General features: G+C 43.1%; 1 protein-coding gene across 1 annotated transcript in view; it reads right to left on the reverse strand.

Moving 5' to 3' along the window:
- Positions 1-3,769: 3,769 nt before the first annotated feature.
- Positions 3,770-22,921, reverse strand: part of LOC139382311 (von Willebrand factor A domain-containing protein 5A-like) — a 33,602-nt gene continuing 14,450 nt past the window's right edge. The window contains exons 9-18 of the mRNA XM_071126214.1: positions 19,890-20,034; positions 9,374-9,453; positions 8,182-8,296; positions 7,899-8,057; positions 7,597-7,700; positions 6,316-6,533; positions 5,809-5,814; positions 4,804-5,000; positions 4,248-4,371; positions 3,770-3,975 (exon numbers count right to left, since the gene is read on the reverse strand). Of these exons, the coding sequence (XP_070982315.1) occupies positions 3,896-3,975; positions 4,248-4,371; positions 4,804-5,000; positions 5,809-5,814; positions 6,316-6,533; positions 7,597-7,700; positions 7,899-8,057; positions 8,182-8,296; positions 9,374-9,453; positions 19,890-20,034 (1,228 nt within the window). The 3' untranslated portion in view covers positions 3,770-3,895. The remainder of the gene's footprint in view (positions 3,976-4,247; positions 4,372-4,803; positions 5,001-5,808; positions 5,815-6,315; positions 6,534-7,596; positions 7,701-7,898; positions 8,058-8,181; positions 8,297-9,373; positions 9,454-19,889; positions 20,035-22,921) is intronic.

The raw sequence follows: 22,921 nt of genomic DNA on the forward strand, positions 1-22,921 counted from the left end.
AGTAATCGTTGTGCATTCAACCCATTGGCCAGTGTTCATTGTCACGCCTACTATCTTATTTGCTATTGGTGATCTGACAGTGTGAACGATATTACAGTTTTTCTCAGTCGCTTTGGTGCATTTCTTAGATCAAAAGTGCAATTCTTGATACTACTTGTACAAATTCCAAATCATCTAGTCACTTGTGCACATCATTAAAGCAATTTCTTATTCCTTTGAACAAATTGCAATTGATAATGTACAAGTGCCAGCTTTTTTTCCACATTATCAATTGCTCATGTCATGTTGATCAAAATATAGTCGATGGTTCTCTGTTGAATAGTCTTACCCCTGAAAACATCTAGGCATTAGTTCCTTGCATAAGCCATTACATGCTAAATTGTTGAACTATTTGTCATAAACTGTCAAGCATAGTTTTACACATTTCTATTAGACCGTTTGTACAAAAACGTGAATTGATGAATCGTGCAGGTGAAATTGACCCTCACTCATGAAGGACTGTAAAGTGTTAGTTCAACCAACAACCAACCAGTTGTCTAAATTGCTCAAAGGTGCATCTCATGAAGAATCAATTGGCAAGCATATATAGACAGACCACAACACAGAGTTGCAATTTTCCAATAATGGATGGACCAGAAAACGAACAGGGTCAACAGCCAAGAGGAGGAAGAAGGGGAGCAAGGATGCGTGGTGGAAGGCAAAACAGAGGAAGAGGCAGAAGAGGACATAGGCGCATATCTGATGACATAAGGGCCACTATTGTAGACCATGTTGTCAATCATGGCCTTACAATGGCTGAGGCGGGTCAAAGGGTGCAGACGAATATTGGGAGATCAACCGTGTCCTCAATAGTTCAAACGTTTCGAAGAGAGAACAGGTATGTCCACCAATGTACAGTGCACTGTTACTGTATATAAGCAGTATACAGTATACTTCCTACAATGCTTCATATTACAGTAGTCCACTTGTATTTCACAGCATACAGAAATATACAGATATATATATATATACAGATACATACTGCACCCACCTGTATGTTTTACAGTAAAATGTGTGTTCACATAGTTTTTGTCTATGTGAAAGTGTGCCATGCATCACTGCATTTTTCCCCACATAGGACTGCAAGATTACCTCAAACCGGTGGCAGAGGATGCCTTTTCACACCTCAACAGGAGACTATTTGCACTATGGTCCGAGCAAACAATGCCATGAGACACAGGGAAATACAAAGGACCATTATAGAAGACAACGATGTCTTTGAAAACATCCATACGGTTAGCATCTCAACCATCGACAGGGTGCTGCATAGAAACCAGATGAGTATGAAACAGCTGTACCGCGCAGCCAGTTTGGGTTCCGTGTACCATTCCAAAGGAATGAGGACAGAGTTAAGGAGCTACGGTACCAGTATGTACAGGTAAAACATATAGTGATACATAGTACAGTAAGCATAAACTGCACACATGTGGAAGGAACATGCAATATATGTACATTTTATGCCACTCTTCCTTACCAAAACAAATTCAACTGTGTGTTCTGGGATATAGCGTATAATGGAGTTGGAATCAAGTGAATCCTCTCACAACTTTGTATACGTGGATGAGGCTGGCTTCAACCTGACCAAATGCAGAAGGCGGGGTCGGAACATCATTGATCACAGAGCTATGGTGGATTTGCCAGGCCAACGGGGAGGAAAAATCACCATGTGCTGCTATTTCGGAGCATGGTGTCCTAACCCATATCCCCCGTATAGGGCCATACAACACCCAGCATCTACTCAACTTTTTAGAGACTCTCTACAGGGCTCTCATCCCTGATGATGAGAGGGGTCTGTTTAGAGAGGATTTGCCAAAGTATGTGGTCATTTGTGATAATGTGAGTTTCCATCAATCAAACATCATAAGGTAATGGTTTGTGACCCACCCGAGGATGCTCATAGAATTCCTCCCACCTTATTCACCATTCCTTAACCCAATTGAGGAGTTCTTTTCAGCATGGAGGTGGAAGGTGTACGATCGTCAGCCACACACACAGATGACCCTGCTGGCTGCAATGGATGCAGCATGTGAGGACATCACAGTAGACGCCTGCAGAGGATGGATAAGGCATTCCAAAAGATTCTTTCCACATTGCATTGGAAGGGAAAATATCCGGTGTGATGTGGATGAGAATATGTGGGCCGACAGACAGGAACGTCTGGACGTGTAGAGACAGCACAACAGTGCTGCGGGCAAAGTTGTGCCTTAGGGGTGGTTTCCTGTGTTTCTTTCTAATTTAGTTTTTTTTTCCTTTGTGCCCCTTGGGTTGTCCAGTCTCTTTCAATCAATAACCCACATACAGTACTATGTAAATAGTATTGTTGAAATTGATATATGCCATAGAAGTGCAGCCTTGTGCATTTTCAATACAGTAACTGTCATCCAAACTGTAGCTTAAGTTTACATCAGGTAATACTGTCAAAGTACACAGTTACATTGACAACATGCCTAAACATTGTGACGACCTTGTTCGTGAACAATGACTAAATGACATATCATTCTGATGACACTGACATGATCATTGGCATGAATATTTACTTTTGAGAGATGTACTAAGGATTTTTAGTGACTGACTAGCTTTAGAAACATATCTATTGTATATTGCAGTTTGTACAAATTGTTCTGAGAAATGCACTTATTTTGCACATGTTAGGAATGATGTGAGAAATGCACCAAAGCGACTGAGAACTGTAACATCGGGGAAGTTTCCCTGCATCTCCAGGGGGGTTCAGGGGCCTAAATAAAACATCCAGAGTGTCATTGTGTGTGTGTGTGTGTTGACAGGGGCTGTTGCCTGGGTGGCAGGAGCAGACTGACTAACCACTGCAGGAATGACTGTCAGCAGGCTATATTTAGAGTCTACAACACAGAGCCAATTAAAGTCCTGAAGTAGAAGTAAATAAACTACACAAGAAGATGCTGTGTGTGATCAATTAAATATTCTGTGAGTTGGGACCGCAAGCATGACCCAGACGGACACATAGACGGGTGGTCTGAGGATATCCAGTCTGTCCGCTGGGTAGCCAACATAGTATGTCTCTGTGAATAATTCTGCCTTCAATTATCATAACACACTGACCTATATTCAACGTGGTCTTCTAGCCTCTACTCTTCTTCATCAGGAGTTACCGAACACTACTGGAGAGCTATTGGAGGTGCAGGTTTCTGTTCCAGCCCAGCTAACACCCCTTACTCATTTAATCAAGGTCCTGATGAGAGGATGATGTGTAGGACTTATTAACCGGGTGTGTTATAGCAAGGCTGGAACAAAAGCCTGTACACCCAGTGGCTCTCCAGGAGGGGTTGGCTACTCCTGATCTAGGTTCCATGAAGAAGGAACAGAGGTTGGTGTCATTAATAAAATAGATGAAATGACCAATCAACATGTAGAATATCATTGATTTTATAGGACAGTGGTAAAATATGAGGAAATGCATGAATATAGACAGTGTTACATGATCACACAGTAAAGGCAATCGGAAAGGCACTCATCTAGCTTTCCATTTTACCAAGCATTTTGGATAGTGATGACAAGTACAGTTAACACATTGTTTCCAGTAGCCTATTGAATTGATAACCAAAGCAAAGTCTAACAAGTATAGCTGTATATGTGATTCATGTTGATATGTTAATAACAACCAATACATTGAGATACATAAGTGCCCCTACATTAAATGACAGTAGGCTAATATAGGTGAGAGGTTGATAATTAGGCTTGTTCAGACCAGGACAGTAGCTAGTTCCACCATGTTGCTTTGAGGAGGGGACCAGGAGCAGGTTGGGTTGTGCGTATATCTGACCCCAGGCAGAGTAGCAGGAGTGTGGGGGACAGAGAGAGGACAGGCAGTGTGAACCTCTCAGAGCCCCAATGTGTCTTTCTGCACCTGGCAACCCAGAAGGGTGTTTCCAGCCTGGACACACTCGGACACACTGGCCGCTGAAACACACATCACCAGGACAGATATCACTATATTGTGGAATCATGGGGACAAGGGTGGGCAAAATGTATCCTCAAACACTTGTTAGAAGACAAAATACCACCAACATTGTATTGTGAATGATTATACTCAAAATACAAATATTTGTCATTTAAGTAATACAGTGGATCCCAACCAGGAAATTGCTTTCACCGAAACTATTTATTTCCAATCAGGTTAGATGAAGGCCAAAATTTTAGATGCCAGGACTATGAGAGTGAGCTATAGCTACCTTTCTGAGCCTGGATCCATGATACTGCCTTCATGGCCAGAAACTGCCACTCCTCCTGAGCCTCCATCTTGAACCCATAGAGCCATACCAGGGCTAGAACCGTGGCCCACACCTCCTGGTCCACCTGAGAGAGAGAGAAAGGGACAGAAAGACAGACGGGGAGGAAGGGAGGGAGGGAGGGAGAGAGAGACAGACAGACAGACAGACAGACAGACAGACAGACAGACAGACAGACAGACAGACAGACAGACAGACAGACAGACAGACAGACAGACAGACAGACAGACAGACAGACAGACAGACAGACAGACAGACAGACAGACAGAAAAAGAGAGTAAGGGAAAGAGAAAGAGAGATGATGAGAAAGAGAGGAAACAGGCAGAAGATAAGGATACTGAGACATGGGAATCATGGTGAGATTCAGTTCAATGGTCATCATGCCGTTGTCCAGAGATGATGGTCATTCTTCAGAATATATGTGCAGATAGTCTGTGTGAGTGCAGAGTCTTGCAGCACGCTCATATTGCTGAGTCTCAGTTTATTTCTGTGGACCTACCGGTGCAGGCTTTGGCTTGGCCACTTCCTCCTCAGTCTTCCCCAGTACCTCAGCCAACGCTGCCTCCAGGACCCAGGAACCAGAGGCCTTCTGGAGGGAGATCAGCTGGAGGAGAGGGTCCTTCACAGGATTAGAGGATGTGGCTGGACAGTCTAAGTCTGATGGGACAGGACAACAAATAGTCAGAACGGTGACAACTGACCAAAACGTTTTTTATCTAATACCTAAACATTATAGCACCAGTGGCTAACTGGGTCACCCAAACCCAAACCCTAAAAACAGTGGTAAAGTCCTTGTACTGGGCTTGAGTAATACAATCACAATAAATGGATACGCTTTGGGGAGTATCAAACTGTGTTACCTGTTATTCACATGGGAATTGTACTTGAAATGAGGTTAACACAGATATTAACCCTTTGCAAGAGTCTTGGTCACAGTCTAATAATTCAGGTCTCCAAACCAGAAAACTAATGTAAATGGGTAATGTTTGTTTTGTACATTCCCATCCACAAAAAAAGTCTATCAATAGCAGATCATAATTCAATATTACAATTCAATACCCAAAATAATTCAATATTTACAATGTTCTTTCCAACATTTCTGTAAAAGCCATGATGTGAAAAGGAAAAAAATATATAAAATGTGTATTGTCAATTCCGGATATTGTCAAATGTAATTATTATTTGAATTGAACCTGAAATGAATAAAGACATGTAGTTTCATGAAAACATGCAGCCTTTAAACATGAACCCATCAGATCACAATCTAAATACAAATGAACAGGGATCGTATTAACAGGGTTCAGTCAAAATATGATTAACTCATAATAGTGATAGGAAGCATATTGAAATAGAGGCATGAGCATGAGTCATGCAATTTGTTTCATAACCAAATAGACTGAGTGCTGACCAGTGCTTCGACGCTCAGATCTTGGACTCCTTCTCATTTTGCCCTTCATCTTGATCTTTTTAATATTTGGCCTTGATCCTTTTAATAATCTTTGACCTTGACCTTGATCAGCTTGGACATCGAAATTCATAGACATGTTCAAAGTCGCACCACACTCCGTCCTCCTGGACATGGAGGTTTTAAACAATGCTGAGAAATAAACACACAGGTCACTGGGTTACAAACAAAGGAAAACACACAGAACACATTAATAACTAAACACTGAGGCTTACATGTGCAGAGGGCACAGTTTGTGACACTGCAGCTCGGGTTACCACTTATTTATTTGGGGCAGCAGGGAACCTAGTGGTTAGAGCGTAAACGAAAGGTTGCTAGATCGAATCCCCGAGCTGACAAGGTAAAAATCTGTCGTTCTGCCCCTGAACAAGGCAGTTAACCCACTGTTCCTAGGCCTTCATTGTAAATAAGAATTTGTTCTTAACTGACTTGCCTATTTAAATTAAATGTAAAAAATGTTATACATATATTTTGTGCTGTTTACACAATATCTGCATAAAATCATTTCCTTACACCGACGTTGTTGTTTCACAGACACAGACACACTTGGCGTGGGGACTTGTCTGAGTAGCATTGGTCCTTGCACAGCCTCTCCATCTACTTTGTGGACAGCGATGAAGGCAGTAAAGACACTGCTCACTCCTGATTGGACGCTGAGCTCTACCACCTTCTCTTGCACTCCCTTCTTCTTCCCATCCCCCTGTCTCTCTTCCATCTCCAGGGAGCGGATCAGGGTTCGAGCCCCCAGCCTGTGGACGGTCAGTCTGGAGAGGAGGGATGGAGAGATTAAGATGGTGGAGTGGGGGAGAGGAGGGATAGAGAGATTAAGATGTTGGAGTGGGGGAGAGAAGGGATAGAGAGATTAAGATGGTGGAGTGGGGGAGAGAAGGGATAGAGAGATTAAGATGGTGGAGTGGGGGAGAGGAGGGATAGAGAGATTAAGATGGTGGAGTGGGGGAGAGGAGGGATCGAGAGATTAAGATGGTGGAGTGGGGGAGAGGAGGGATAGAGAGATTAAGATGGTGGAGTGGGGGAGAGGAGGGATAGAGAGATTAAGATGTTGGAGTGGGGGAGAGAAGGGATAGAGAGATTAAGATGGTGGAGTGGGGGAGAGGAGGGATAGAGAGATTAAGATGGTGGAGTGGGGGAGAGGAGGGATAGAGAGATTAAGATGGTGGAGTGGGGGAGAGGAGGGATAGAGAGATTAAGATGGTGGAGTGGGGGAGAGGAGGGATAGAGAGATTAAGATGGTGGAGTGGGGGAGAGGAGGGATAGAGAGATTAAGATGGTGGAGTGGGGGAGAGGAGGGATAGAGAGATTAAGATGGTGGAGTGGGGGAGAGGAGGGATAGAGAGATTAAGATGGTGGAGTGGGGGAGAGGAGGGATAGAGAGATTAAGATGTTGGAGTGGGGGAGAGGAGGGATAGAGAGATTAAGATGGTGGAGTGGGGGAGAGGAGGGATAGAGAGATTAAGATGGTGGAGTGGGGGAGAGGAGGGATAGAGAGATTAAGATGGTGGAGTGGGGGAGAGGAGGGATAGAGAGATTAAGATGGTGGAGTGGGGGAGAGGAGGGATAGAGAGATTAAGATGGTGGAGTGGGGGAGATGAGGGATAGAGAGATTAAGAGGGGAGGATTGATGATGGGATGGGGGTACCTACTAAATGTATCAAATCATACAACATAGATGAAATGCATTAGTAGTGCTGGCACTGTTTCTGTTAATGGAGCGTCATGGCAGTCTTGTCTGTAAGTGGTGGCACATTCCCTTAATGTATCTGACCAAGGCCTGCACACCGTAAACAGTAAAAACAGTGCTGTTTTTACCCAGTGTCTTCTGCAGGCTTGAGACTGAAGCTCAGCTGGTTCTCAACAGGCTGCTCAGCCAGGCTGTACTTCACTGTCACTGAGCCCTCTGTGTCCCCTGAGCTCTGAGATAAGGAGATAGGGAAAGAGAAAGACAGAGAGACAGAACGATATAGAGAGAAAACAAGGAAATATGGGGTTGAGTGAAACACGTGGACCTTGACCAAACAAATAGTTATGACCTTTCCAGTGCCCTTTGAACATTGACATACTGTATGTTAAACAATATCAACACTCATAACAGGAGAAGGCAGAGCCCTAACCTTCCCAGTGAGCTGGGCATACAGCAGTGCCCTTTGACCCTGGAAGAGCACTCTGATTGGTGGAGACAGAGGGGTGACAGACACCCCCTTTGGGACATTCCACTTGACTGAGATGTCCACTACAGCCGGCTGCAGGGCAAACCGGAGGGACTGCATCACCTGAGGGAGGGAGGGAAGAGGGAGAGAGAAGAAGCGGTAGTGAAAACACATTTCTAATCAATACAACCCTCTTTACGTATGCACACAAACACTTTCCCACCCTCTTACCCTCTCACTCTCTTACTTTGGGCTGCATCCTGTCCTGTCCTGTGATAAACTGTGCGTGCCCTCCGCCCTGCTTGGCCACCCCAAAGATGAGAGCAGAGCTGGCCCCCTCTCCAATCCCAAAGGAGAAGCACCTGGCAGGGACACACCCAGGGAAACAGTATTATTGTTGTTGTCAAATACCAAAATAAGGCTATCAAACAAATCCCTGGTATCGTTTTCTTGTGCTTGTGGGCTGACTGAATTAAAACATAACTGTTCAGTAAGAATCATCAATACAGAAGCTTTTAAGTTCTCACAGGGGTGAAAAACCCCAAACCTAAAATCTCCCAAACTGCTGCCCATAACCAGGTTGGATAGGTTTACATTAGATTAAATTTAACAATTAATCTTTTGAGTCAAAAAGACCAGTGGTTAGAACCTTGTAGACAAAGATGGCTTTACTTTCCAGACAGGTGCAATGGCCTCTGTAACAAACTCTATTGAAACCCTTTAGAGTTCCCAATGTTTGAAAATATTTTCACATGACCATCCCCTTTTATATTTTTCCACATGTACACATATTCGGTATTAATGCAAAAATAATGATTTCCACCACAAATACCAGTAGCGACCCTGTGTTTATAAATGTGGATATCATCTTTACCACTGCAGCATGTTTTGTGGCACAGTGGATGCCACCCAGGGCTACGGGCCAGAAAGGTGAGCTGCGCTCCCTCTCCCTGCCCGTCTCATTACACTACGATCAGAGCCGGTTGTAGACAATGATCAGCAAGAGGAAATCTGATTTTCGCGTGCAGCTTGGAAGGGACATTGCTCACTACCCTCCCGTGCACCCAATAAAAACACCACAACCCTCCCCTACGCCCAATAAAAACACCACTACCTCCCCTGCACCCAATAAAAACACCACTACCCTCCCCTACGCCCAATAAAAACACCACAACCCTCCCCTGTGCCCAATAAAAACACCACAACCCTCCCCTGCGCCCAATAAAAACACCACAATCCTCCCCTGCGCCCAATAAAAACACCACAACCCTCCCCTACGCCCAATAAAAACACCACTACCCTCCCCTATTGTGGACAACTCCCCCATAACAGTAATTTTAGAACTGTCCCGTACCTTTCAGGTGGGAGGTAACAGAGTTATTTAAAGCAGGGCTCCCATAGCTAGGTAATGATAGGGGAAACAGTGATTGTGGGCCCACCTGTGAGAGCCGGCATTTGCCTTCACCAGATCCAGCACTTCCTTGGTGTTCCCCACCTCACCGTCAGTGAACAAGAAGAGCTGAGGACAACAGAGAGGGTATGTTCATCATGTGTTAATGTTAAATAAGGTACATGCAGCCCCTGGGGCATCAGGTAGCCTAGTGGTCAGAGCATTGGGTCAGTAACCGAAAGGTTTCTGGATCGAATCCCTGACCTGACAAGGTAAAAATCAGTCGTTCTGCTCTTGAACAACCACAGTTCCCTGGTAGGCTGTCATTGTAAATGAGATGGTGTTCTTAACTGACTTGCCTAGTTAAATAGAAGGTTAACAATAATTTTTTAAACATGCAGCCCTGAAGTATACAGAGAGAGTTTCCTCAGTAACCAAAAACACAGGTCTATTTGCTGTCCCGGTAAGAAAGGCATGGTAATATAAATACCACACACTCAAAAGATACTGTTTGGTTGGATGTAACTAAACATGCCATTGTAGTGGAGTGCATGAGTAGCGGATATGAGTCAGTCATGGTCATGTGATGAGGTAGCCCCGCCTGCGAACTTAAAAAAAAAAAAAAACCTGTGTGTGTGCTCCCTCTTGGTCTAAGACCTTGGTTGCCCCCGTGGGAGACACGTGTTACATTGGTGCCCAACGTGGGGCAAGTATGGGTAGCTGCAGCCCAATATGACAACCAGGGTATGGGCGAGTGGGTGTTTTGAGAGAGGATGTATGGAAACCGAATCAGCTAATTGGGCAGATTTGCTTCCACTTGAGATAGTTTTGCATGGCTGATTGGGATACGAGTAGTAAGCCTGCAATTAGTGCTCCTGTGTTGTGCCTGCCGACTTGGAAGTGATTCCTGTTGTGTATCACGTTCGGCAGTAGCTACGTGGCCATTTCGTTTTGCTTACATTATTTTATTTAAAGTAAGAAAAGCAACATAAACAATAAATAACTAATATTGATAACCATTTACACTACCGGTCAAAAGTTTTAGAACACTTACTCATTCAAGGGTTTTTCTTTGTTTTTACTATTTTCTACGTGGTAGAATAATAGTGAATACATCAAAACTATGAAAAAAACACATGGAATTCTGTAGTGTTTTATATTTTAGATTCTTCAAAGTAGCCACCCTTTGCCTAATTGACAGCTTTGCACACGCTTGGCATTCTCTCAAACGGCTTCACCTGGAATGCTTTTCCAACAGTCTTGAAGGGGTTCCCACATATGCTGATGGAACGGTCGTCGGTGGAAGAAGGTGAGGACCAAAGCACAGCGTGGTACCTGTTCATGTTATTTATTTAAAACTGAACAACCTCTAACAAAAAGCACAACCTAAACAGCTCCGTCAGGTGCAACACACACTTAACAGAAAGTATAATCACGCACAACTCAAGGGTGAAAACAGGCTTCCCAAGTATGGTTCTCAATCAGGGACAATGATTGACAGCTGCCTCTGATTGAGAACAATACCAGGCCAAACACAGAAATACCAAATCATAGAAAAAATAATATAGACTGCCCACCCAACTCACGCCCTGACCAGACTAAAACAAAGACATCACAAAGGAACTAAGGTCAGAACGTGACAGCTGAGCACTTGTTGGCTGCTTTTCCTTCCCTCTGCAGGCCGACTCATCCCAAACCATCTCAATTGGGTTGAGGTTGGGTGATTGTGGAGGCCAGGTCATCTGATGCAGTACCCCATCACTCTCCTTCTTGGTCAAATAGCCCTTACAGAGCTTGGAGATGTGTTGGGTCATTGTCCTGGTTAAGTGTGCCTTGAACTCTAAATAAAATCACTGACAGTGTCACCAGCAAATCACCCCCACACCTCCTGCATGCGTCACGGTGGGAACTACACATGCAGAGATCATCCATTCACCTACTCTGCATCTCACAAAGACACGGCAGTTGCAACCCAAAATCTCTAATTTGACAGGTTTTGCTGGCATGAGGTGGAGTATATAATGATAAGCAGTAGACCACACTATCAACCTAGAGGGTTATCTGTATTTCTCGTAGCTGTCTACATACCACCACAGACCGATGCTGACAATAAGACTGCCCTCAATGAGCTATATTTAGCCATAAGCAAAAAGGAAAACACTAATCCAGAGGCGGCACTCCTAGTGGCAGAGGACTTTTTTGCAGGGAAACTTAAATCCGTTTTACCAAATTTCTATCAGCATGTTAAATGTGCAACCAACCACCTTTCCTCCACACACAGAAGCGTATCAAAGCTCTCCCTCGCCCTCTTTTTGGCAAATCTGACCATAATTCTATCCTCCTGATTCTTGCTTCAAAGCTAAAATTTAAGCAGGAAGCACCAGTGACTTGGTCAATAAAAAAGTGGTCAGATGAAGCAGATACTAAGCTACAGGACTGTTTTGCTAGCACAGACTGGAATATGTTCCGGGATTCTTCCGATGGCATCGAGGAGTATACCACATCAGTCAATGGCTTCATCAATAAGTGCATCAATGATGCCTCCCCCACAACAGTGACCATACGTCTTCACTGACATTTTCAACCTCTCCCTGTCCAGGCCACCATAGTCCCTGTGCCCAAGAACACTAAGGTAACCTGCCTAAATGACTACCGACCCGTAGCACTCACCTCTGTAGCCATGAAGTGCTTTGAAAGCTGGTCATGGCTCACATCAACACCATTATCCCAGAAACCATAGACCCACTCCCATTTGGAAACCGCCCTATCAGATCCACAGATGATGTAATCTCTATTGCACTCCACACTTCACCACCTAGGCAAAAGGAACACCTATGTGAGAATGCTATTAATTGACTACAGCTCAGCGTTCAACACTCAAAGCTCATCAATAAGCTAAAGATCCTGGGACTAAACACCTCCCTCTGCAACTGGATCCTGGACTTCCTGACAGGCCACCCACAGGTAGTAAAAGTAGGTAACAACGCTGATCCTCAACACAGGGGTCCCTCAGGGGTGCGTACTCAGTCCCCTCCTGTACTCCCTGTAAACGCATGACTGCACGGCCAGGTACGACTCCAACACAAGAGTGATCACTGACAATGACGAGACAGCCTATAGGGAGGAGATCAGAGACCTGGCCGTGTGGTGCCAGGACCACAACTTCTCCCTCAATGTGATGAAGTCAAAGGAGATGATTGTGGACTACAGGAAAAGGAGGACCGAACAATCATTCTCATCGATGGGGTTGCATTGGAGCAGGTTGAGAGCTTCAAGTTCCTTGGTGTCCACATCAACAGCCTAACATGGTCCAACCAGAACAAGACAGTCGTGAAGAGGGCATGACAAAACCCTATTCCCCAGGAGACTGAAAAGATTTGGCATGGCTTCTCAGATCCTCAAAATGTTCTACAGCTGCACCCTACGACCGCAATGCACTACAGACGGCAGTGCATATGGCCCTGTACATCACTGGGGCCAAGCTTCCTGCCATCCAGGATCTCTATACCAGGCGGTGTCAGAGGAAGACACTAAAAATTGTCAAAGACTCCAGTCACCCTAGTCATAGACTGTTCTCTCTGCTACTGCATGGCAAGCGCTACCGGGGCGCCAAGTCTAGGTCCAAGAGGCTTCTAAACAGCTTCTACCTCCAAGCCTTCTACCTCCAAGATTATTTGCATTGCCCACCCCCTCTTATACGCCGCTCCTACACTCTGTTATTATCTATGCATTGTCTCTTTAATAACTCTAGCTACATGTTACCTCAATTATCTCGACTAACCGGTGCCCCCGCACATTGACTCTGTATCGGGACCCCCTGTATATAGTCTTGCTATTGTTATTTTACTGCTGCTCTTTAATTACTTGTTCCATTTATTTCTTATTCACATTTTTTTAACTGCATTGTTGGTTAGGGGCTTGAAAGTAAGTATTTCACCTGATGTATTCGGCGCATGTGACTAATACAATTGTTTGATTTCCACCGGTCTAATGTCCATTGCTCGTGTTTCTTGGCCCAATAAAGTATCTTCCTATTGGTGTCCTTTAGTTGGGGTTTCCTTGCAGCAATTTGACCATGAAGTCCTGATTCACGCAGTCTCCTCTGAACAGTTGATGCTAAGATGTGTCTGTTACTTGAACTCTGTGAAGCATTTATTTGGGATGCAATTTCTGAGGTTGGTAACTCCAATGAACTTATCCTCTGCAGCAGAGGAAACTCTGGGTCTTCCTTTCCTGTGTTGGTCCTCATGAGAGCCAGTTTCATCATAGCGCTTGATGGTTTTTGCGACTGCACTTGAAGAAACTTTCAAAGTTTTTGACATTTTCTGGATTGACTGACCTTCATGTCTTAAAGTAATGATGGACTGTAGTTTGTCTTTGTTTATTTGAGCTGTTATTGCCATAATATGAACCAAATAGGGATTTCTTCTGTATACCACCCCTACCATGTCACAACAACTGATTGTCTCAAACACATTAAGGACAGAAATTACACAAATTGACTTTTAACAAGGCATATCTGTTACTTGAAATGCATTCCATGTGACTACCTCATGATGCTAGTTGAGAAAATGCCAAGAGGGTGCAAAGCAGTAATCAAGGCAAAGGGTGGCTACTTTAAAGATTTTACTTTGTTTGTTCCGGCACCTATCTGCCCAGATCCGGTACCTCTCACAGCATGATTTATTAATTATTTCACTGTTCACACTGTAGACATTCTAATAAAAGCAGTCAGCATTAAATCAAGTTGTCTCCTTGTTATTCCTCCCGCCCCCCAGAAAGACCATCATGTAAAAGCGCAGTGATCTTTCTATGTAATCATCCTATCCTGCCACACTGATTCCAGACCTGCTCTCTTTCATTGTACATAGAGGTTATGGGGAGGACCAGTGGGGTAAGTAACTGATCTTGACACAGGTCTTGGTAGTGGTGGTCAGCTAGTGAACAGGTCCCTATGTAAATCACATCACGTAACCTAGTCGTCTCCCTAATAAATTTGAATCGTGGGAAAACCAAATAAAAAAAAAGAAGAAAAAGGTGAAATTCGATTGCCTTTTCTTAAGTCCAAAAAAACTGAGAAACATGGTGAATTGAACCCAGAACGTGCCAGAGAACTGTCAGAGCCGGAGGAGAGGATTGAGGGGCATCACCACCGGCACCTCCACTTGCCAGTAGGCCTACTAGAGAGTCAGACTCGGCGGGAGAGGGAGACGGGGAGCTGGGGTGGAGGGGGGCAGTGCATCAACTGACGAAGTGCTCGGAGCAGGTGCAATTTGCAGTTCAACAACAACTAAACGTATAACCCCAGCTTGTCATGCAGAATTCAAAGTTGGGCTGTACAACATGCAAAAAGGAGCATCGGTCTAGAAATGACTGGAGGGATTCAACTAGAAGAAGAGTGTGTGGCATGTACGGTAAATTAACATCCTATGCTTCAGACATAAAAAAACAAGAGCCCTCAGAAAGAAGGTTTTTGAACATGCCTGAACCAAGGCGCATTTGGTGGCAGCAAGCCTTGAAAACCAGGCTAAAGAGGACACCTAGGTTAACACTCAAAATAAAATAACAAATAGACACTACAGCCAGAGTCTTCAGAACAGCCTTAGAAGGTTAAATATCACAGCCACATATACACTCATGGATTCGAGCAAGAAGTTGACTCTCAGGAGTTAAATGGACTTGACATGGGGAGAGTCATTGTGAGAGGTTTTAAAAACTCAAGGTAGGACATTTTTTTCCCTTTACCTTCACAGCATAGAACAAGTTTGTAATGTGAAAATGTGCTTCATATTACCACAGGCAGGAGGCCTGTATATTATCATGTGTGTGTTCTAGAGTATTTTTAGTTACTTAACTAGGCAAGTCAGTTAAGAACAAATTATTATTTACAATGACGGCATACACCGGCCAAACCCGGACGACGCTGGGCCAATTGTGCGCCGCCCTATGACTCCCAATCACGGCCGGTTGTGATACAGCCTGGATTCGAACCAGGGTGTCTGCAGTGCCTTTAGACCGTTGCACCACTTGGGAAGCCTACATTGATTTATTTTATTGTGATATTTGTTCTGCTACATTGTCTTGAAAATGATGTAAAATGTGTGTCTGGTAAGCCCCACAGCGGCGATGTGTGCATATGGGAGGTGTTCTGCAGTGTTGTCTAAAAATGTTGTTGAGGTCGAGAAAAACAGAAGTCCTAACTCTCATGGTATTGTAGCTCAATGTACAATATATACCTCTCTGATCTACCCATCCCGGATCCGGTATCGTGAATACAGACTCAAGCTCATTACCATTACGCAACGTTAACTATTCATGAAAATCGCAAATCAAATGAAATGAAATAAATATGCTATCTCTCAAGCTTAGCCTTTTGTTAACAACACTGTCATCTCAGATTTTCAAAATATGCTTCTCAACCATAGGAAAACAATCATTTGTGTAACAGTAGCTAGCTAGCGTAGCATTTAGCGTTAGCATTATCATTAGCATTTAGCATGCAACACTTTCACAAAAACCAAAAAAGCATTCAAATAAAATCATTTACCTTTGAAGAACTTCAGATGTTTTCAATGAGGAGACTCTGTTAGATAGCAAATGTTCAGTTTTTCCTGAAAGATTATTTGTTTAGGAGAAATCGCTTCGTTTGGTGCGTCACATTTGGCTACCAAAAAAAAACGAAAATCCAGTCATCAATTACGCCAAACTTTTTTCCAAATTAACTCCATAATATCGACTGAAACATGGCAAACGTTGTTTAGAACCAATCCTCAAGGTGTTTTTCACATATCTCTTCGATGATATATCCTTCGTGGAAGTGTGCGTTTCGTTCTGAATCCCAGGACAAAATGACCGCAACTGGAGATTACGCACGAATTTAGATAAAGGCCACCGGGCGGACCCCTGGAAAGTGTAGTCTCTTATGGCCAATCTTCCAATGATATGCCTACAAATACGTCACAATGCTGCAGACATCTTGAAGAAACCACAGAAAGCACATGGTCGTTCCTGCTGCATTCACAGCCATATAAGGAGACATTTGAAAACAGAGCTTCAGAGATTCTGCTCATTTCCTGTTAGACGTTTCATCTTGGTTTCGCCTGTAGAATGAGTTCTGTGGCACTCACAAATAAAATATTTGCAGTTTTGGAAACGTTAGACTGTGTTCTTTCCAAAGCTGTCAATTCTATGCATAGTCGAGCATCTTTTCTTGACAAAATATTGCGCTTAAAACGGGCACGTTTTTTTATCCAATAATGAAATAGCGCCCCTATAGGCTTAACAGGTTTTAAGAAACAAAAGACAAAACACAGCTCAATAAAAACCGTCCATCCTCTAATAGAGTTTAACACCCGTTCCTTTCCACACGCCCACTACTTTCCTTTAGACACACCTACTACTTTCCTTTAGACACACCTACTACTTTCCTTTCCACACGCCCACTACTTTCCTTTAGACACACCTACTACTTTCCTTTAGACACACCCACTACTTTCCTTTCCACACTCCCACTACTTTCCTTTAGACACACCTACTACTTTCCTTTAGACACACCTACTACTTTCCTTTAGACACGCCCACTACTTTCCTTTAGACACGCCCACTACTTTCCTTTCCACACGCCCACTACTTTCCTTTAGACACGCCCACTACTTTCCTTTAGACACACCTACTACGTTCCTTTAGACACACCCACTACTTTCCTTTCCACACTCCCACTACTTTCCTTTAGACACACCTACTACTTTCCTTTCCACACGCCCACTACTTTCCTTTAGACACACCTACTACTTTCCTTTCCACACGCCCACTACTTTCCTTTAGACACGCCCACTACTTTCCTTTAGACACACCTACTACTTTCCTTTAGACACACCCACTCGCCCATACTCTGGTCACCATATTGGGATGCAGCTACCTCACATGGTAAGGTCTCTTGTGGGGGAGGGGGTAAATGTAGCAGACATTAGGTTATGGTCATGTGATGATGTACCCCCACCTGCGAACTTCAAAACCCTCGGCCCAAGAGGGAATTTCTTCATGGTAGAAGACATTGGTTGGGAGACCCGGGTTCATATGCCAGGTGTTACATATGGAAAGGTGGGAGGAGTTAAAGGTGTTTCAGGAGGAAACTGTATGAATCACATTAAGGCATTTAAAAGACCGAAGAGTGAGGTGATTGGAAAGAAAAGAAAGTCTCACCACAATGATATATTTTGGACATATTTTTAAAAACTCCATTGTGGACCACTCAGAGTTTAGATACTAGGAAACAAACTTAGTCAAACGTGGTACAATGGTTCCTTTGGAGTCATCTATAATACATTACATCAACTACATTATTGGTAACAGTTATTTAAACAATAAGGCCCGAGTTGGTGTGGTTTATGGCAAATATACCACAACTAACGACGCACACGGAGTGTGTGGACACAGTCCTTAGCCGTGGTATATTGGCCATATATCACAAGGGTGCCTTATTGCTATTACAAATACATGTTATCATACCAGTGATATACAGTCTGATACCACTGCTGTCAGCCAATCATTCAGGTTCTCGAACCACCCAGTTTATAATATACATTACGTCATCAACACATGTATGCATAAACCAAACTAAATACAGTCAATAAAAAGGACATGCAGGCATTTATAAAGAAACGTCTCCGTTGGGGGAAAAGGTGGCAGGCTTTGGCAGAGGCATTTATACTGAACAAAAATAGAACATGTTGGTCCCATGTTTCATGAGCTGAAATAAAAGATCCCCGAAATGTTCCATATACACAAAAAGGGTATTGGTCTCAAATTGTGGCCAAATTTCTTGACTTCCCCTGTTAGTGAGCATTTCTCCTTTGCCAAGATAATCCATCCACCTGACAGGTGTGGCATACCAAGAAGCTGAATAAACAGCATGATCATTACACAAGTGCTGGGGTCAACAAAAGGCCACATTAAAATGCACTTTGGACAAACACCACAATTCCATAAATGTCCTTGAGGGAGCGTGCAATTGGCGTGCTGACTGCAGGAATGTCCACCAGAGCTGTTGCCAGAGAATTGAATATCTCTACCAAACACCACCTCAAATGTTGTTTTAGAGAATTTGGCAGAACGTCCAACCGGCCTCACAACCGCAGACCACGTGTAACCACGCCAGCCCAGGACCTCCACATCCACCTTCTTCACCGTCAGGATCATCTGAGACCAGCCACCTGGAGAGCTGATGAAACTGAGGGGTATTTCTGTCTGTAATAATGCCCTTTAGTTGGGTGAAACTCAATTTGATTGGCTGGGCCTGGATCCTCAGTGGGTGGGCTTGGCCCCAAAATGGACGGGCCAATAGCTGCGCCCCTACCCAGTCATGTGAAACCTAAGATTAGGGCCTTATCAATGTATTTCAATTGACTGATTTCCTTTTATGAACTGGCAGTGGTGGAAAAGGTACCCAATTGTCATACATGAGTAAAAGTATAGATACATGAGTAACTTTCTATTAAAGTAAAAGTGAATGTCACCCTGTAAAATACTACTTGAGTAAAAGTATTCGGTTTTAAATATACTTTAGTATGAAAAGTACATGTAATTGCTAAAATATACTTAAGTATTAAAAGTATAAGTCATTTAAAATAGCTTATTAAGCAAAGCACAATTTTCTTGTTTTTAAAATGTATGGATAGACAGGGGCACACACACCAAAATCATTTACAAAAGATCCATGTGTGTTGATAAGTGCGTGAATTTCACAATTTTCCTGTCCTGCTAAGCATTCAACATGTAATGAGTACTTTGGTTTGTCAGGGAAAATGTATGGAGTAAAAATTACAATGTGTGTGTTAGGAATATAGTGAGGTAAAAGTAGTCAAAAATATAAATAGTAAAGTAAAGTTACACCAAAAAACTAATTAAGTAGTACTTGAAAGTATTTTTACTTAAGTATTTTACACCACTGTGAACTGTAAACCTTTGAAATTGTTATATGTAGCATTTATATTTTTGTTCAGTAGAAATGATTTTCACTGTAGCGGGACAGTTGATGAAATAGGATCATCCCTAATGTCAGTGTATAACCCACAGTGAAGATCATCCCAACTGTCAGTGTATAACCCACAGTAAAGATCATCCCAACAGTCAGTGTATAACCCACAATAAAGATCATCCCTACGGTCACCGTATAACCCAGAGTAAAGATCATCCCTACGGTCATTGTATAACCCACAGTAAAGATCTTCCCTACTGTCACTGTATAACCCACAGTAAAAATCAGCCCTAATATCACTGTATAACCCACAGTAAAGATCATCCTACGGTCACTGTATAACCCACAGTAAAGATCATCCTACGGTCACTGTATAACCCACAGTAAAGATCATCCCTACGGTCACTGTAAAACCCACAGTAAAGATCCGCCATAATATCACTGTATAACCCACAGTAAAGATCAGCCCTAATATCACTGTATAACCCACAGTAAAGTAATGCATGAGCTTCTCAATGGAACCATCGTTACAGAAAGTGCAGACACATTTATCTATGGGGTGTTTGTTTATGTAAGGTGTGTAAGTTACCTGTCTGGGCTGGTCAGGGAGGCAGGGCTGGCTGTAGATATGTTTTAAAGGCTGGAGGATCTCTGTACCTCCGAGGTCAGCCCTCATTGCCTTCACCTTCTGCAGAGCCTCATCCATGGTCTTCTGGCTGTACTCCACACTCTTACTGATGTCCAGATAGACACACACACACAAGGTCAAAGGGTAATCACCACAACATATTATAGGACATGGACATTTTAATATTACCCTACCTAGAGCTGTGGCAGTCATGACATTTTGTCAGCCAAGTAATTGTCACCAAATAACTGCTGGTCTCATAGCAATTGACCGCTATTAGTATAAGCATGTGTAGCATCTCCTGGCTTCCAAGCATAGCCTTCCAAGCATAGCCTTCCAAGCATAGCCTTCCAATCATAGCCTTCCAATCATAGCCTTCCAATCATAGCCTTCCAAGCATAGCCTAAACAAGCCACTGATGCAGACCTTTGGAACATCTACATTTTAAAAAGTATAATAAATAAATGTAATATAGTCTACACCATCACAATATATCCATTACTTATTTTTGACAGGTCTAAAGAAACACGATATGAAGAAAATGTAGTCTATTTCTTGAAACAATATTTCTAATGTAAATAATGTTCAAAATGGTTGGTGGGACTTAAACAATAACATTTTAAAATCAGATGTTGTTATGTGATATCGTTAAGGACGATATAACTAAATAGCTGTATCTCTGAAAGTGTACACATTCAAGGGGTCAGGTTTACATCTAAATGTTGTAAAACGTATATGATTAAATATTAAACTATTTGTGAGAAGATTAAATGTGATTTTAGCCTTCTAAATGAGAACGTTTTTTCATAAGAGACTTTTGCCAAGTCAGTAACCACGCCCACGTGAGCACAAACATTATGCCAAAGGAGGGAACGCCCCTTTTTCCCCTAAAGAATTACTAGACCAGCGTGATCGACACGAGATGGTTAGAAACTCTGAAACGTTCAACAGAGAAGAACAAAATCTCAAGAGACCAGTACATTGCCAGGTTGCTACTGGCGTGTAAAATGGTTCTAAATGTACCCTGAATAATCAAACATTGAGACCAGTATACGGACGGTGTTGAGCCGGACGTCAGGAATGGTAGGACTCTACCAGACCAGAAGATGGTAAGAGTCACTTTGAGTTAAGACAAAGACTACATCGGAACATTCCGTCTGCAGCTGTTTAAGTACTTTAGTCTAGTAAACTCGTCCGAGGACCACTACGATTGTACCTTTTGAAGGATCCAGTCTAACAAGGATGAGAAGGGAAGAGTATTTCCCTCCCACCACCATGTGGTACTCTGATGTATCCATTTGAACGGACACGAAGAAGAAGACTGCGGACATGGTGACCTCTGGTGGACAACAAGAGACTTACACATCCAGAGACTTTCTGATGAACTTCTCTCCACAGGCTGATCGGGCAATTTCAACAGAGAGAGACTACAAAGACATACAAGCGTAAATATGTACATTGCATTTCTAAATCCGAATGAGTGGTTGTTAGGGTGCAAAATGTCCATATTTACATGAGCGTATTATTCAACTGCATGTACGATAGTTAACTTCCTTTGTCTCCCCTTCTCCCGCTCTTTCTTTCCCCACCCCTTTTCATTGTGTAACAAGCCGTCATATCGGGTTAGTCCACGAGGGACTTTTTATTACATTTAGTTGGTAATCAATGTATAATCTATCCTGTGTGTGTGTTTATGTAATTCTGTGTGATTATTTAGTTAGTCAATAAATAATTAAGCCAATCTCTGTATTGCTGAGTCATCATGTAGATTAGTGTTCCTGCAGATATAACCGATTATGGAATGTTCAGAATGGCATTGATATGAGGAAATGCTATGATATCGAGATTCTGATTTTCTTGAGTTAATTTGGGAAACGGTAACTCGTTAAACTTTTCCTGTGGTGCCCCAGGTTACTAATGAGGTAATTGTTACTTTATTAATTTAAAATCAAGTAATAATTACAGTTAATTATTCGATAAATAGCATGTTACTGATAGCAACATCACAACACTTGTCATATGAGAAATTATAGATAAAACATATCGGTGCTCATCGGACACACATTACACAACAAGTTGGAAATCGCAAATTCAACAATGAGGGCTGAGGCGCAACTGCAGCCTCAGGTTCGACCTCAGGCTGTGTGACAGCCGGCCGTGACCGGGAGACCCATGGGACGGGTTGAACAATTGGCCCCATGTCGTCCGGATTAGGGGAGGGTTTGGCCGGCCGGGACTTCCTTGTCTCCTTGTGCTCTAGTGACTCCTTGTGCCGGGCGCCTGCGAGCTGACTGCAGTCGTCAGTTCAACAATGTTTCCCCTGACACATTGGTGCTGCTGGCTTCCAATTTTGTGTGATATCCAATTGGTAAAATTTTAATACATTGGCCATGTGGTCAATCCAGCATGACTTCTGCCTCGTTCAAGACAACTGGGAACTCTGGGGAAAAAACTATCTCCGACTGGAAAAATAACTGAACGGTTATTCCAAGTCGGGAACTCGGGCCTCTTTCTAGAGCCCACAAGAAGGATTGACGCGCCACCTTCCTGTTCAAGTGAGCACAGCACAATAAGGTGAGTCCAAAAAGGTATTGTATGCTGCTACATAAATGATGTAATATGCCAGGGAGATATGTATACTGTAGCCAAGAGAGTAATACTAAATGTGTGTTGTGTAGTAAGCAGTTAGTAGACCATGTGCCTCACTCTAATAATTTGGTCCCTTTTCCCCTCATGTAGCCTATAGCCTGTTTTCAAGAAATGTAATCGTTGAATATTGTAAGAGCTTTCATTGTCTGCTTATAAGCCCCCTTTATTTAACCTACGGTTCTGACTTGGTGTACAGGGAGAATACTGTAAGAACGGCCCAACTTCTGAATTCTGCTGCTGTACATTTCAAAAGCGCTGCACAAATAGTTATTTTGACTACGTCCGACCTAGCTTGGATTGCCTCTTATCCGATTCGTCGTTCCCTTATGCCATAGTTTGTACAT

The sequence above is a fragment of the Oncorhynchus clarkii genome, chromosome 24 (genome assembly GCF_045791955.1).
Source record: "Oncorhynchus clarkii lewisi isolate Uvic-CL-2024 chromosome 24, UVic_Ocla_1.0, whole genome shotgun sequence".
NCBI lineage: Eukaryota > Metazoa > Chordata > Actinopteri > Salmoniformes > Salmonidae > Oncorhynchus > Oncorhynchus clarkii.